Consider the following 16,384-nt stretch of genomic DNA (forward strand, 5'->3'; position numbering starts at 1 on the left):
TATACAGTAATGAAATAGAAGGGTGTGGTCAATATAAATACAGATAGTGAAACTGAGGCGGGGCTAATCATAAGATTTAAAGAATGGTAAAAGGGGCGTGGTCAATGTAAACAGAGCAATGTATGGAGATTTGTTAATGATAACTTGCTTGAGAACACTCTGGACCTGAGATTGGGCCAAAGGTTCAGTAACCCTAAGAACAAGCAAAGACAACACAGGAGTGGCAGAGGGACGACTCTGTGAATGTTCTTACATGGCCCTGCCAGAGCCTGGACTTGCACCCAATCGAACATCTCTGGAGTTGAGTAAACTGAAAGGGTCCCAAATATCTTTCTGAAGGCACCAAAGGTGGTTAAAAATTCAGAACCTTGCTGTGGGAATCTGCAGTGGATGGTTGAGGTTTTTCACCACTACAAAATGATTCCTAGAAAAGGATAGTAGAACTTCTTGTGGTTTCTTGGCCAATGTTGTCCTCAGATCTCAACCTATGGAGGTGGATTGGGCTGTGCACTCCTTGGAAGGATGGATTCATGAAGCTGGACCTCAGAAACTGTCAGATCCTGCATTTTGTGCAGATGGTGTTTCCTTCCATGTATGCTGTTATATGTTTATTGCGTCTTTTTGGTGATCTTGTATGCCTGTCACTAACATGCAAGTTAGAGTTCCATTGTAATGAGTAGGCACGGTGATGTAATTGTTCATGAACCTACTTAACCCAGAAATGATAGCTGATTGGCACAGTGGTAGAAGACCAGGGTTCAAGTCATGGATGCTCCCTGCAAGGACTTTGTGTCAAGTCCACAGTCATGCAGATTAGGTGGACTGGTGATCCTCAATGGGCCCCTGATACGTCTGCCCAAGGATCCTTCCTGCCTTGTCACAAATGCTTGCTGGGCTTGGCTGCAGCTGCCCTGTGACCCTTCTCTGAATAAGCAGGTTCACAAAATGGATGAATGGATGTCCACGGGTGCTGCTAATTTCGTGGCTTTGGGTTACAAGGCAGGATGGACCCTGAATGGGGTGCCAGCCCATCATAATAATAATAATAGTCCTGCGGTAGGTTGGCACCCTGCCCGGGATTGGTTCCTGCCTTGTGCCCTGTGTTGGCTGGGATTGGCTCCAGCAGACCCCCGTGACCCTGTGTTCGGATTCAGCGGGTTGGAAAATGGATGGATGGATAATAATAATATGTTTAATTTATAGAATACACACACACTGCTAACATTGACCAGTTCCTTTGTCCACTGAGTAATTATAATAATATAAATAATTAAAAATAATAATAATAATAATGATACGTTTTATTTATATAGTGCCTGTCACAGAACACACACACACACTGCTAATAGTGATCTGCCCTTTGTCCACTGACTAATAAAAATAATAATAATAATAATACATTTTATTTATATAGCGCCATTCGCATGCTGTCCTCTACCCCCTGACCAGCTATTGTCCCTTTAACTCCCCAGTCCCCTCTGCCCACTGGCATGTGCCTGGCACCCTTACCCTTGTTATGCGCCTCCAGCTGAGACAGAGAGTTGACGGCCACTTTGCACAAGGAGCAGTAGAGCAGTTTCTTGGCTTTATCCTCTTCAGATTCAGGGCTGGTGGCAGGAGAAGAAGAGCTGGTGGGGGCGAGGGTACCGTTGGTGATGCCAACATTGAATTCTGAGTGTGATGCTTTGACCAGTGGGTGTGTGGGCACTGTGATGGTGCCACTTGCTCTGGATGCTGGTATCAAGGGGAGAGGAGCGATGCTGGATGAGTCTTGTAGACCTGTGGCCATTGCAAGCGGACGGGGGGCTAGTGAAGGTCCGTTCTGCCTCTGGAGCGGCTGCTGGTCATCTGTAAAAAAAACATTTGGAAAAGAAAAAGAATGAAAATGCCTGATTAGACATGCCATAGCGTAACAGTGCCCCCTAGTGTTGGCAGAAACGATAGGAATCAGCCATTCATCATATAAGTTATAAAAATAATAATAATAATTCATTACATTTATATAGCGCTTTTCTCAGTACTCAAAGCGCTATTCACACAGGGAGGAACCGGGAAGCAAACTCAAGTTCTGATCAAAGGTGGAACCCTCACTTGACTGACAGACAGTTGATCCAGTGGTAAGGGTGGCATGGTGCCCTAGAATGAACTGCCACCCTGTGCCTATTTCAAAAGTGCGCCAATATAGTGGGCTTACAAACACAGCCAAATGCAAGGCCAACTCTGATGGACATGACTCTCTCGTCATCTGTTTTGCAGTGCTTTGACTGTAACAACCCCCCCCACCTTCCATCCTGAGACACCCAGTAAGACTGGCAGCCCCACATGGTACCCAGGTCAACATGTTAGACTCCAGGTGTCGTGACCCTGAGTGGCACAGAGAGGAGTACTCACGGGTTCTGTCTGCCTACAGCCTGCCCGCTCTTCTGCCATGCTCCTGACTATGTTGTGCAGACTGCTATCCAGCATATCGCCACTAGGTGTCACTGTTGCCCACATTCTGCTGGCGTTTTATTTTTTAAATTTTTTATCCAGTGGCTTCTTGATCTTTTCTGGGTGTCTTCTCCAGTCCCTAGGTGGCGCTGTTCTGGGTCCTGCGAGTCCCTTCTCTATTCAGTTTGTTCACTTCCAGAGTCTCTTTCCATACAAAGGTGCCTGACCTGCTGGAGGACACCATGTGTCCCTTCTTCAAGCTCTTTAAGTACTTCTGAAAATTTTCCACAACGTCCCTGCTTGTTACATCCAGTCCCCAAACCTCAAGGAATCCCTGCCATCCTCTTGTCTTCATGAGACCTGTCGGTCAGCTTTTGTGCCACATCTTCTCTCCACTCACCAGCTGGGTCTTTAACAGTCCACAGGAATCTCAAAGGGGTCTGGTCAGCACCAGTCCACGTCACCAATGCCCCCCTGAATGACCCTAAGGGAGTCAAATGTGTGGCCAGCACTCACACTGTAGAGCGATGAAGACAACTGAACTCTCTTATGGACATGTTCACAATGGAAGGCACTATATACACTTACAGGGTCTCTTATTCACATGTTCACCATGAAAGGCACTATATACACTTACAGGGTCTCTTATACATATGTTCACTATGAAAGGGACTATATACACTTACAGGGTTCACTATGAAAGGCACTATATACACAGTACAGGGTCTCTTATAGAAAGGTTCACTATGAAAGGCACTATATACACTTACAGGGTTCATTATGAAAGGCACTATATACACAGGACAGGGTCTCTTATAGAAAGGTTCACTATGAAAGGCACTATATACACTTACAGGGTTCACTATGAAAGGCACTATATACACAGGACAGGGTCTCTTATAGAAAGGTTCACTATGAAAGGCACTATATACACTTACAGGGTTCACTATGAAAGGCACTATATACACAGGACAGGGTCTCTTATAGAAAGGTTCACTATGAAAGGCACTATATACACTTACAGGGTTGCAGGTTCCATACCCTCCAATAGCTTATCCTCTAACTCTGCATGCTTCATTTTTCCTGTGTGGTCTTTAGGGGGCACTGCAGCTCCCCAAAGACCTGACACAAAGGCTCGGACACAAGGTCCAAAGAGAACAAAAAGATTTTATTGTGTGAAACCCTTACAAGATGATGTTTCCCACACCACAACTATATTCCCACTCACAGCAACACTGTCATCTAAGCTCTGCTCCTCCAGAAAACTTTGATCTCCTCCTCCTCCCCCTGGCTCCCTGTGTTGAGGTGGGCAGTTCTCTATATGTAAAAACCGGGGGTACTTTTGGTGTCCCGAGGCCGTGCCTCAGGAGTACTTTCAGGTGATGCCGAAACCCCACATTGCAAGGCACATCAATCCCTTCAGCGCCCCCCAGGAGGCACCCAAAGAACTGAACAGGACTGGGCTAAAGAACTACAGTTTCCTATGTGACCCGCAGAGACCCCTGGTGGTTACCGTAACCCTGGGGGGGGGGGGGGGGGGGGCTGCCATCTAGCGTGTTGGGGAAGACAATACCCTGAATAAACCGTCTTCCCTTAACTTTCCATGCCACTAGTGTCCAGCTGGGATGCCAGTCCCCGTGTGGCATCTCTAACAGCTGATAGGCCTATGAATGTGTTAGTTTGTGAAAGGCGCTATATAAAGTTTCGGGGTCGGTCCCCACCACTGACTACACGAATGAGTCTCTTCTCCTTTTAGTGTTATGAAAACAGCCGCAGCACATGTGTAAAATGGCTTACTGTGAAAGGCGCTATATGAAGTCACCAGTTGCTGCTTTAAACCCATTATCGACTCCCCGTGTGAATTTGCGTTACCAGGCATCAAGCTACAACAGAACGGAAACACCAAGCGCCACGCGAGGACGACGTACAATTTGATGAAAGTGTTCGCGAATGACTTGCATTTCTGAGCTCCCAACACACGAGGGCGCCATCTGTTTCTGATCGGAGCGCTCCAATGCTGTCCATCAGTCCACGCCGTCCCGTCTTGAAGCGCCTCTTCAGCTCTCTACGCCATTCTTCATGTCTTTCATCTCGAGCCTTTAAGTGCTCCCACTAGACCCCGAGGCCTCGTTATTTTAGGGGGCTCACCTCTGCCCTTTTCATTTTTATTAGGCTGTTGTTGACGGACTGAGGCTGAACATTGCCTGGCAGGTGTACCCTATTAATCAGCCTGAGCCCTGGCATCACGACCAACTCGATGTCAAAGCTCCCTATGCTAGAGACGTGGGTGTTAGCGAGTAAAAGCTGCTTGGGGCTAAACTGGCATGGGCTAAACTGTGAAGATGGTACCAACAAACAGCAGTAAGACTGCTAAACACAAGCCAGTGATTGGGAAATATGACAAAAATTTGTGCCAGTGACAGTGGTGAAGCTGGCACCAATACAGTGCAGGGAGACTGGTGAAATCCATATCAGTGATTCGTACTGAGACTGATAAAGTCAGTACAAGTGAGTGTCAGTGTGACTGTTAAATACATGTTAGTGATTGGCATAGAGACTGGCAAAGCTGATACCAGTGAGTGGCGAAAAGACTGGTGAATCCCACATTGAGTTTGGTCAAGCTAATACTAATTTGTGCCAGTGAGAGTGGTGAGGCTGGCATCAATAAGGAGCAGTGAGACTGGTGAAACCTAATTCAGTGACTGGGACTGAGATCACTGAAGCTGATGCCAATGAGTGCCTGTAAGGCTGGTAAATGCCATAGAAGTGACTGGCACCTATGACTGAAAGTGACACTAGAAAATGCGCATCAGTGATTGGCAGTGAGAGTACCAATGAGTGGCAGTGGGACTGGTGAAGTGATTGGCACTGAAACTTGTGAAGATGATACCCACAGATGGTAGTAAGACTGGGCATTGACTGGCATTGAGTTTGGTGAAGCTAATACAAATTCGTGAGGCTTGTTTCTTTCATGGGCAGTGAGCCTGGTGATGAAGCCCCAGTTCAGTGACTGGCATTGAGATTGGTGAAGCTGATGATAAATAAGAATAATAATAATACATCTGATTTATATAGTGCCTTTCCCAAACTTGTACCAATGACTGTCTGTAAGCCTGATGAAGGCCACATCAGTGACTGGCACCTATGTATGAAAGTGATCTGGTGAATTTACACCAGTGATTGGCATTGAAACTGGTGAAAGCCACATCAGGGACTGGCATTGAGATTGCTAAAGGTGATGCCCATAAGTGCCTGTAAGACTGGTAAAGGCCACACCAGTGACTAGCACCTATCACTGAATGTGAGATTGGTGAATGCACATCAGTGATTGGCAGTGAGATTGGTGAAGTCAGTACTGATGAGTGCCAGTGAGAATGGCGAGGCTGGCACCCATAAGCAGCAGAGACACTAATGAAGCCCAAATCAGTGACTGGCACTGAGATGGGTGAAACTGAGCCCAATAAATGCCAGTGAGACTAGTGAAGCCATCCTCCCATTTGTCGTGCACATTGGCCTGATGGTGCAACTTGGCTGACAGAGCCCCCCTGATCCCCCCGGCACTCCCAATTACAACCGTGGGTGTAGATGCTCGCTCTCTCGCGCCCACATGCCAAGCTGGTGTTGTGCTGCCCCGCCGCTGAACCGTAACGCTCCGTTTTTCCAGCTGCGACTCTCTTTATAAAATCCAGAGCTGCAGTGCGGTTTCTTGTGTTGTGATTCCTTGGCGCCCACATCCTGTTTCTTAGCCCGCTGTGCTCACGCCAGGCTCCACTGGGTCCTTTCGCCCATTCCCTTCTGTCACATCGTGGAGGTCCCAAATCAGTGGTGGCCATTGCCCGCTATGTGTGATGAGTAAGTGAATGCGTGCCAATGATGTGCCTGTCGTGGAATGGGTTGGCAGCATGTGGGCTTTGTTTGGAACTCTGGCATGGACTGGCATTCTTTAAAGTTGTTTATGTAACAGGCTAGCTCTTGAAATGAGTGGTAGGGGTTGGTACCAAGGCATCAGTGGTAGTTCATCTGAGCCCAGGCAGGACTCGACTATCACAGACACAAGGGATATGCCAGTCCCTCAAACCTAAAAGCTCTAAACTGAACGTGTGGTTCACCTTTTATACAGGGCACAAGTGTGGCAAGGGCACCTAATAGAAGGGGTATAAGCAAGGTCCTTCCCAGCAGCCCTAGGCTTTCTACTTCTGCCTATGTGGAGAGAAACCAGAAACCCTTGGCAGAGAGAAATGGGTGGGCATGAACCGACTCTGTACTTGCTTGTCAGCTCAGTACGTGGAGAGACTGCGGTTAGTAAAACGACTGGCATTCCTGTGGTGATGCTGATAGAGATAAGTGCCAGAAAAACTGGCAAAGGCCACTGAGAATGGGGGTGCCAGCAGCAATGACTGCATAAACATTAGTGACTGGCAGTGAAATGGGTCAAGCTGATAGTGATGATCAGTGAGACTGGTGAAGTGAATACCAGTGAGTGCCAGTGAGAGGCTGACACCCATATGGGCAGTGAGGCACTGACACTGGTGAACCTGAGGCCAATGAGCGCAGGTGAGACTGGCAAACACCACATCACTGACTGGCACAGAGGCTGGTGATGTGAATACCAATAAGTGCCAGTGAGAATGATGAAATCATGTCCATGATTGGCACAGAGACTGGTGAAGGGAATATCAATAAGTGCCAGTGCACTGACAAGGCTGACACCCATATGGGCAGCAAGGCTGGTGAAGTAAACTACAGCGACTGGCATTGATACTGGTGAACCTGAGGCTAATGAGTGCAGGTGAGACTGGTGAAGACCATAGCAGCAATTGGCACTGAGGCTGGTGAAGTGAATACTAATAAGTGCCAGTGAGAATGGTGGAGTCACATCAGTGATTGGCACACAAGAGTGGTGAAGAGAATATCAATAAGTGCCAGTGACATTGAAAAGGCTGACACCCATTTAGGCAGCAAGGCTGGTGAAATCCATTACAATGACTGGCATTTATACTGGTGAACCTGAGGCCAATAAGCACCAGTGAGACTGGTGAAGTCACATCATCAATGATTGGCACAGAGGCTGTTGAAGTGAATACCACTGAGCGCCAGTGAGACTGGTGAAGACAATCTGTTAATCTGTTTTTCATGCCAATTCAGATGCACATTGGCCTGATGGCAAACCCTGGCTCTCAGTTCCCACCCCCTGCACTCCAAGTCAGTGTAATTACAGGATGGGTGTGGGCGTTCACTCTCTTTTGCCCACATGCCAGGCTGTTGCCCTGCCAGTTCAGCAGTTATACAGAAGTGAAGGGCATGGTGGCACTGATCTGATAAAAAACTCAAGTGAGCTTTACTGGAATTCCTGTCCTGGAGTTTACCAGCTTGGGCGCTGGCACGGGGCACATGTGCTGGGAGGGGGCATAGTAGAGGGGGCATAAAGCAAGGCTTTTTCCAGTTTACTTCTGTCTATGGGAAAAGAACAGAACTGGTGCCAGTTGACACCTGGCACTACATCTTGGCAGACTGCTCTGCACGTAGGAAAGGCTGGCAGAGAGAGTGTGGAGTGTGGAGTGGATGCAGTAAGTGAAGCAGCTGGCACTCCTGTGTTGATGCTAGCGCCCCCCTAGTGCCGTTAGCACTTCCTTCCGTTAGCCAGATGGGCTCTCTGCATCTTGTTGTCAATTCTGCATTTATTTTTAACAAACATGTTACATGTAAATGAAAAACACACGCTAATGTAAAACATAAGGAGTCGCAGCGGGCGCCGTCTGTAAACAAAACCCCCGTAACCACACACCCCCGCCTGCAGGCTCAACGGGGCCCGGCACAGCCTTCTGGGAAATGAACTGACGTTTCCCTCGGGGGTTACGTCAGGTGAGCAGAGGCTTCAAAGCTCTGTGCCCACAGGAGGGTAAGGGGATCTCTGCTCGGCGCTCATCATGTCAGGATGCCCATCCATTTTTAATAAGCACCTGACTAATTGAAGAAGGGTGACCACATCAAGCAAAATTGGGGGCTTTGTAGGCTAACCATGCTCGACGTGAGAAGGTGGGGCATGCTGCCAATCTAAGTGGGTCAAGGGGAGACCCTGCTTCCCCACCAGTCTCACTCTGGGCACAGGTGCCCCCCACCCCTGGCTGTTTTCCTACACAAGGCCATGTGCTGTAGTGGCTCATTTGTGTAAGTGTGATCTTATCTCCCTCTAGTGGTGTCAACCTCAATGGTCCCCGGTCCTTCTCTCTTTTTCATTACAGTTACTAGCCAAGTGACCTGTTGATCTGTTTCTGCATTTGACAGGTTGTGGGCTTAATGCCACACGATCATGGGTTCAATTCCAACACGGCCTCACCCTGTGCCCGATAGGCTACCTCCCCTCCCAGCGTGCCAGTTCTAGAAACACTTGAAGAACACTGAATCTGCAAAACATCATGTGACAGTATTTACTACAGAAAGGCACTATATGAAGCAGTCAAGGTCAGTCCTCCTCACCACCGACGACTCCATGTATCCCAGTTATATCCATATGGCAACAGTTCTAGTGAAGCTGCTAAGCAGTATGGAAAGGCGCTATATAAATCAGCACTAGTCAGCTCTCATCTCTGGCTAAGTGTGAAACACTTACAAATAAAACCCGGCAGTGTGTTAGCTGTACAAATATCGAAACAATCGTACCTGTTAAGCACCTTACCAGGGCGTTCAGTATTGAAAGGCACTATATAGAGGTTAATTCCCAACACTGACTGAATATGTGACCCTAAAGGGGCCATTTTGACTGGTTTTGTGGCAGTTCTCAAAAGGCGCTATATAAACCAGCAAGGACCAGTTCTCATTTCTGACACAGTGTGTAACTCTAAGTTAAATGGCTTCCCAATGTTCCAGGTATAGAAATCCAAGAACAATTACAGTACACAACAAGAGACCTCGTAGATAGACACTATATAGAACCTTTATAGACACCTATAGAAAGGCGCTATATAAAGGAACAAGGACCAGTCCTCACCCCTGACTCAATATATCCCAGTTACAGAACTATGGAAACAGTCACATTGAAAGTGTTACTCACTTTGTGAAGGTGTTCTCTAAACAATTACAGCACACCCTGACTCCGCAAAGCGCCTTGTGATCGCCTTCACTGTAGAAAGGCGCTATATAAAGTAATAAAGATCAGTCCTCACCACTGACTCGACGTGGGGCCCTAAAGAAGTCATTTTATATGGGTTGTTTTGAGAAAGAGTCATGAGATGGTAAGGCGCTATATAAAGCAACAACTGTATAATTTTAGGCAGAAATCCTAGAACAGTTGTAAACAGTCTTTCAGTGGTATTCTTGGTAGAGAGCCACTATATAGGATCAATTGTAGTCACAGGGCAAATCACTGGCAATGCCCGGGTGCCAACTATAAAGGCGTGGACATGACTGCATGGTAGCTGTGCACCTGGAAAAGGCCTTGCAATGGTCTTCACTATTGGAAGGCGCTATATAAAACAGCAAGCGTCATTCTCCACCATGCAGTGACTCTCTGTGTGGCACTGAGTGAGTCATATTTCCTGGCAGGGTTTAAATTATAGAAATATGGAAACAATTAAACTGGCCCTTTAAAGTGTTTTTGGAAGAAAGGCGTTATATAAAACAACAGGCCCCAAACCCCAGCAGTGACTCATGGAGTACTTTTGGACTGAGTCACCTCACCTGTGTGTGCAGCAAATGTAAGTAAACACACGGAAGCAATTGTTTGGATAACTAAAAAGGCGCTATATAAAAGAACAGGGACTGATCCACAAGTCTGCCTCCCTGTGTGACCCTGACGGCCGGAGCCCCAGTTGTAAAAATAGGCCATTAAAGCACATCGATGTGAAAGGTGCTACATAAAATAGGGAAAGGGTACCACTCTGGGTCCCCTTGAATGAGTCACTCCGCCTGTCAGGGACCCTAGTTAAAAACACACAGACAACTGTCACAAACCTAAATGAAGGCCTGGGTGGCAAAATGGCAAATGGCAATACTGGTCTGCCACTCACTCAACTTACTGATGGGCACACTGGAACTGCTCTGTGAAGGGGGGTCTTCACTATGGTAAGGCGCATTATGCAATCTAAAAATGTGCAGGTTTAATATCTTCTACTGTCTGTCTACAGTATCTGGAGTGTGCTGCATTGACAATATGAAGAAACAGACACCTGGATGGTGGGAAGGCAGTATAGACAGTCCAGCTACTGACGTCTGTCTGTCTATCAGTTAAATAGATAGATAGATAGATAGATAGATAGATAGATAGATAGATAGATAGATAGATAGATAGATAGATAGATAGATAGATAGATAGATAGATGTGACAGGCACTATATAATAGATAGATAGATGAAAGGCACTATATAGATAGATAGATAGATAGATAGATAGATAGATAGATAGATAGATAGATAGATAGATAGATAGATAGATAGATAAATGAAAGGCACTAGATAGATAGATAGATAGATAGATAGATAGATAGATAGATAGATAGATAGATAGATAGATAGATATGACAGGCACTATATAATAGATAGATAGATGAAAGGCACTATATAGATAGATAGATAAATAGATAGATAAATGAAAGGCACTATATAGATAGATAGATAGATAGATAGATAGATAGATAGATAGATAGATAGATATGACAGGCACTATATAATAGATAGATAGATGAAAGGCACTATATAGATAGATAGATAGATAGATAGATAGATAGATAGATATGACAGGCACTATATAATAGATAGATAGATAGATAGATAGATGAAAGGCACTATATAGATAGATAGATAGATAGATAGATAGATAGATAGATAGATAGATAGATAGATAGATAGATAGATAGATATGACAGGCACTATATAATAGATAGATAGATAGATAGATAGATAGATAGATAGATAGATAGATAGATAGATAGATAGATAGATAGATGAAAGGCACTATATAGATAGATAGATAGATAGATAGATAGATAGATAGATAGATAGATAGATATGACAGGCACTATATAATAGATAGATAGATAGATAGATAGATATATAGATAGATAGATGAAAGGCACTATATAGATAGATAGATAGATAGATAGATAGATAGATAGATAGATAGATAGATATGACAGGCACTATATAATAGATAGATAGATAGACTAATGAAAGGCACTATATAGATAGATAGATAGATAGAAGCACTATCTATCTATCTATCTATCTATCTATCTATCTATCTATCTATCTATCTATCTATCTATCTATATAGTGCCTTTCATCTATCTATCTATCTATCTATCTATCTATCTATCTATCTATCTATCTATCTATCTATCTATCTATCTATCTATCTATCTATCATGTAGTGCCTTTCATCTACCTGCTCATATTTTTTCTGTTGTCATGGCTGAACATCAGAGGACCTCCTCACTGGCTCTGTCAAGGTGTGTAATAACTTGCCAGGACGCTAGGGGGCGCTATTGCTAATACTGTTATCTCCTTCTTTCCCCACAGTGCTGAGAAACCCTTAAGGACATCACCAGAGTGACTTTGAAGGTATCAAACTGACAATTGTAGGGCCATCACGTGGAAGTTTTTGTTTTGATCTTTTTTTTTTTTTTTGTTCAAACTAAATGGGGTTTTGCCCAGTTGGCACTCCAACTATTTCTGGACTTGCCCCACTCCAAAGTATTTATAGTGATAGATATGGATAGACTGGCACCCTGGCCCAAATGAAAGGTGTTGCTTTACCCAACAGGGATGCCACTGTTATGGATGGGCAGTCAGGACAGATCAGCATCCCAACCAGGGTGGGTGCTGCTCCCCATCTCACCTGGGCTGCCCCTCAAGAGTGTCTGTTCCCCTGGTACTCTAGGTGGCATGTGACCAGTTTGGACTCCTTCAGGGCTATCTGGGAACTGTAGTTCAGGGATGCATCCATGTTGGATTCCTTAGGGGCTGCCAGAGGGTACAACCAACAAGGGAGGGTTAAGACCCCCACAGGCCCCAGGGTTGACTTAACCTCTTAACAGAGAGCTGACTGTACTTTTGAAAATGCAGTGGGTGGGCCGTGGGCTGTTTCATGCAGTGCGGTATTTTTCACTCCTGATTTGCCAGACTCGGCCCCCCATGGTCATTTTGGCGTGTGAATACCCAGTCGTTCCATTCGTTGAGCAGGGAGGTCACTCTGACCTGTGGATAATCAGATGTTTCATTGAGTGGGTGGTGGTGGTGGTGTGTGTGTGTGTTGGGTGGGGGGTTTAGCTAAAACAGACCCCTTGTCGTCACGGACCCCTGGACGCACAGCCATGAGGGTCTCCCGAGTTTTAAGGTGTAACATTCTGACACTGGAAGTGTTCCCAGGTCCTGCCCCACCATACTCAAGGAGTCAGAGCCAGAAAGAGGTGGACGAGGAGGAGGGAATGAGGAATTAGTGAGGGGATTCACAAAGCCCTGGAAGACATCTTTGGACATAAAGGTTTTGTTTGAACCCAAGTCTCGTGTCTGTGTAGTTGTGTCTGAGGTTTGTGGGACCAAAGCGCCCCTTACTGGTCACAAAACATGTAAATACCCACAGACACACACACACACACATACACAGCAGGGACTGGCAGCTGATGTTTCTGCCCGCCTTAGTTACAGGGGTGTGGATTTGGCAACTTTCTGACTTTTTTGTTGTTGTTGTTTTTTAGATGTTATTTTGACTGTCCTCCACAGTCAGTCTGACCGCATTGGTTATGCACTTCATTAGCTGTTGGGGGGGTGTGGGCTGAGGGGGTCACATTGGTTCCCTTTTTTAAATATTTAACGTACTCGCCAGTGTGCCAATCACCGAGTAGATTAACACGGAATGAGCAAACAGCAACGTGTTTTCGTGTCTTTGCGTCTCTCTAAAGTTGTTTCCCCCAACATTTCTAGTCACCGTGGGGGGGTCCTGATCCACACCGATTCTTCAAATGAAAGGGCGGGGCTTCTTTTTCTCATTTTTTCTCCTAAGTACTCAGTGGCGCCCCCCCCCCCCCCCCCCATTGACCAACTCCCAGGCACTGCCATTGCCGTTTGCAGCCACACCCCACCCCTGTTGATTTTACAGACCTGCTATTCTGTTCTGCCCCCCCCCCCCCACCACCACCGGACCCCCTCCACCCTCCAGGGTTTGCACAGCCCGACTTGAACCCCAAGGCTCACCTTGTATCGACGTCCGTTTGAGTAGTGAACCCGAACTCTATGCGGCCCCCAAGGGATCAAAGAAAAGAAAAGCAGAAACAGGAGCCCACCGAAGCCAGCAGCGGAGCGGACCCCGGTGGCATGGAAATCAAGCAAACACCCAGAGGGCAGGCTGCGGCCACCCTTTTGGAAGAGGAGTCACATATTTCCGACAGCTGTGCCTCATAGAGCGGGGCGGCTCGCATCCAGTCAGCTGCAGGAAAGAAGCGTGGGATTTGTGCGCCCCCCCGGCCTTGGAGCTAAAAACATGCGGCGGAGCTGCCAAGTGCGCGGCCCGCGGCGGAGTGTGGCCTACCCTGTAATCAGCTGTACTCACGCCGGACTGCAATCTAATGACCACCCCCCCCCCCCCCCCCTTTCATAAAGTGTCCCAATATTGAATTACACGTCAGTCCTCCTCACTGTAGTGAACTCTAATCTGGTGCCCCCTCTATGTAGGGATATCGAAAAAAAATGTCCAGTGCCCGTCAAGAACTGGGCATGCTCAAGTGCCTGGCTTTCACAATGAATCAGTGTGCTGGTTTACCATCTGTGTGGAGTCTGCATGTTCTCCCTGTGTCTCTATCCAAAGAATCACCTGGCCTGAAGACCCTCCGAGCTGAGAGGACCAGGCAATGCCAATTGAAGACGATGCCAGGAGAGGCTGAGCTTGCCAGCCCCCCCCCCCCCCATTGACTCTTAATTGCATAGGAAGGTATAAAAGGTGGATGGACGGAGCACCATGACTTGCTTCTGATGCCTTCCTGAATATCAAACAGCAAGAATTATCCCCCCGACTACCCCCCCCCTCAATCTTCATCATGCCCCAGCACTCACCATACAGAGTTATACTCTCGTACCCCCTATAATGATACTGAAGTGGTCCTTCTGTACAGAACTGAATCCCAACACTATTATTATAACTAATGAGCCCACTGGTATTGAATTGTCTTTTGGCTTCCCTCCACACTCAAACCTATTGTTGCCCCCCCCCCCCGTGGTGTATTTTACTACTCTAACACCCCCTTTCTTGGGCTTTGGTGCATCCCACCATACTGAATTATACTCAATAACCCCTCCAATATAATTATCTTTAGTGATTATCAAGTTGCGGGCGGCACAGTGGTGCAGTGGTAGCGCTGCTGTCTCACAGTTGGGAGACCTGGGTTCGCTTCCCGGGACCTCCCTGCGTGGAGTTTGCATGTTCTCCCCGTGTCTGCGTGGGTTTCCTCTGGGCAGACCCCCGTGACCCTGTGTTCGGATTCAGCAGGTTGGAAAATGGATGGATGGATTATCAAGTTGCTGTCGTGATCTGGGGAGTCCCGAAAGCACAGCTGCCAAAACACTTTCAAACGTTGCCCTTCAGAAGGGGGAAAACACTGTCAAATACCCTGACTAGATAGCCAAAAGGCAGGTTTAGAGAAGTAAAGCCCCCAAAGCTCCAAAAGAGCACAATGGAGATGCCTGAAGAGGCGAGGCAGACACAGCAAAAAATTCAAAGTTGGTGGTCGAAACAGAGCAGAGGTCCAAAAAATATCAGTAAGCACAGTCCGAATATGAAATCCAGAGGTGAGATGGAAAATGGAGCAAAGGTTCAAAATCCAGAAAATCGCAAATCAACAGCAAAACAAAAGAAACACAAGGAAACACAACAAGCGCCTTCAAAGTCCCGCCGGGAACTACAGGAGGCCCGCCCTTAAATGGGGAAAAGGGGCGTTACCTGGTGGTGATTGGCAGGTGACACCACCCCCTGGAGAGACAGACACCCACAAAACACAAGGGAGATTACCTAGACCACGCCCCTTCACCCAACAAACAATACACACAGAAAAAAATACATAATAAGAGAAAAAAAAACATTAATACAAATAAATAATAAAAAAATGAAACAATACAGACATGAAACACAACTGTGAACAACGGGCCGGGGGAAAATACAGGCTGAAACATGACAGTTGCCCCCCTTCTTATTAAACTGTACTCACAAAATGTGAGATTGTTTGGATCTCTAGAGGACCCCTGTACTGAACAGCATTGCAGCACCCCCTTACCTCCTGTGTGGTGCTCTGATACCCCCTTTCATACTAAATGGGCATCATTAGCTCTTTGTAGTTAAACAATGTTCTGATTTGTGATTTGGTGCCCCCTCATACTGAACTGTACTCGACTGCCCCTTTCATGTTATTATATAGTGTTTCATGATCGTTAGGTTTTTTATTAGCCCCCCCAATCACCTGTTATATTCTATTCTATTCTCTGTTAGATAGATAGATAGATAGATAGATAGATAGATAGATAGATAGATAGATAGATAGATAGATAGATAGATAGATAGATAGATAGATAGAACTGAAAGGCACTATATACTAGATAGATAGATAGATAGATAGATAGATAGATAGATAGATAGATAGATAGATAGATAGATAGATACTCCCTCCCTCCCTCCCCCCCCCCCAAGGGTCACAGTGTCTCATAGTTTGGGGGAAGAACGATCTCCTCAGTCTGTCAGTGGAGCAGGATGGTGACAGCAGTCTGTCGCTGAAGCTGCTCCTCTGTCTGGAGATGATACTGTTCAGTGGATGCAGTGGATTCTCCATGATTGACAGGAGTCTGCTCAGCGCCCGTCGCTCTGCCACAGATGTCAAACTGTCCAGCTCCATGCCTACAATAAAGCCTGCCTTCCTCACCAGTTTGTCCAGGTGCGAGGTGTCCCTCTTCTTTATGCTGCCTCCCCAGCACACCACCGC

The 16,384-nt window shown here is 46.5% G+C and overlaps 1 protein-coding gene across 4 annotated transcripts in view; it reads right to left on the reverse strand.

Annotated features, from left to right (window-relative positions):
* Positions 1–16,384, reverse strand: part of znf385a (zinc finger protein 385A) — a 317,688-nt gene that overhangs the window by 10,673 nt on the left and 290,631 nt on the right. For all 4 annotated transcript variants that reach the window (XR_007934492.1, XM_051925081.1, XM_051925080.1 and 1 more), the window contains one exon: positions 1,510–1,848. Coding sequence is in view for 3 of the 4 variants with exons in the window: in XM_051925081.1 (XP_051781041.1) it covers positions 1,510–1,848 (339 nt within the window). In the remaining variant the exon portion in view is untranslated. The remainder of the gene's footprint in view (positions 1–1,509; positions 1,849–16,384) is intronic.

This window comes from Erpetoichthys calabaricus, chromosome 3 (genome assembly GCF_900747795.2).
Source record: "Erpetoichthys calabaricus chromosome 3, fErpCal1.3, whole genome shotgun sequence".
Classification (NCBI taxonomy): Eukaryota; Metazoa; Chordata; class Cladistia; order Polypteriformes; family Polypteridae; genus Erpetoichthys; species Erpetoichthys calabaricus.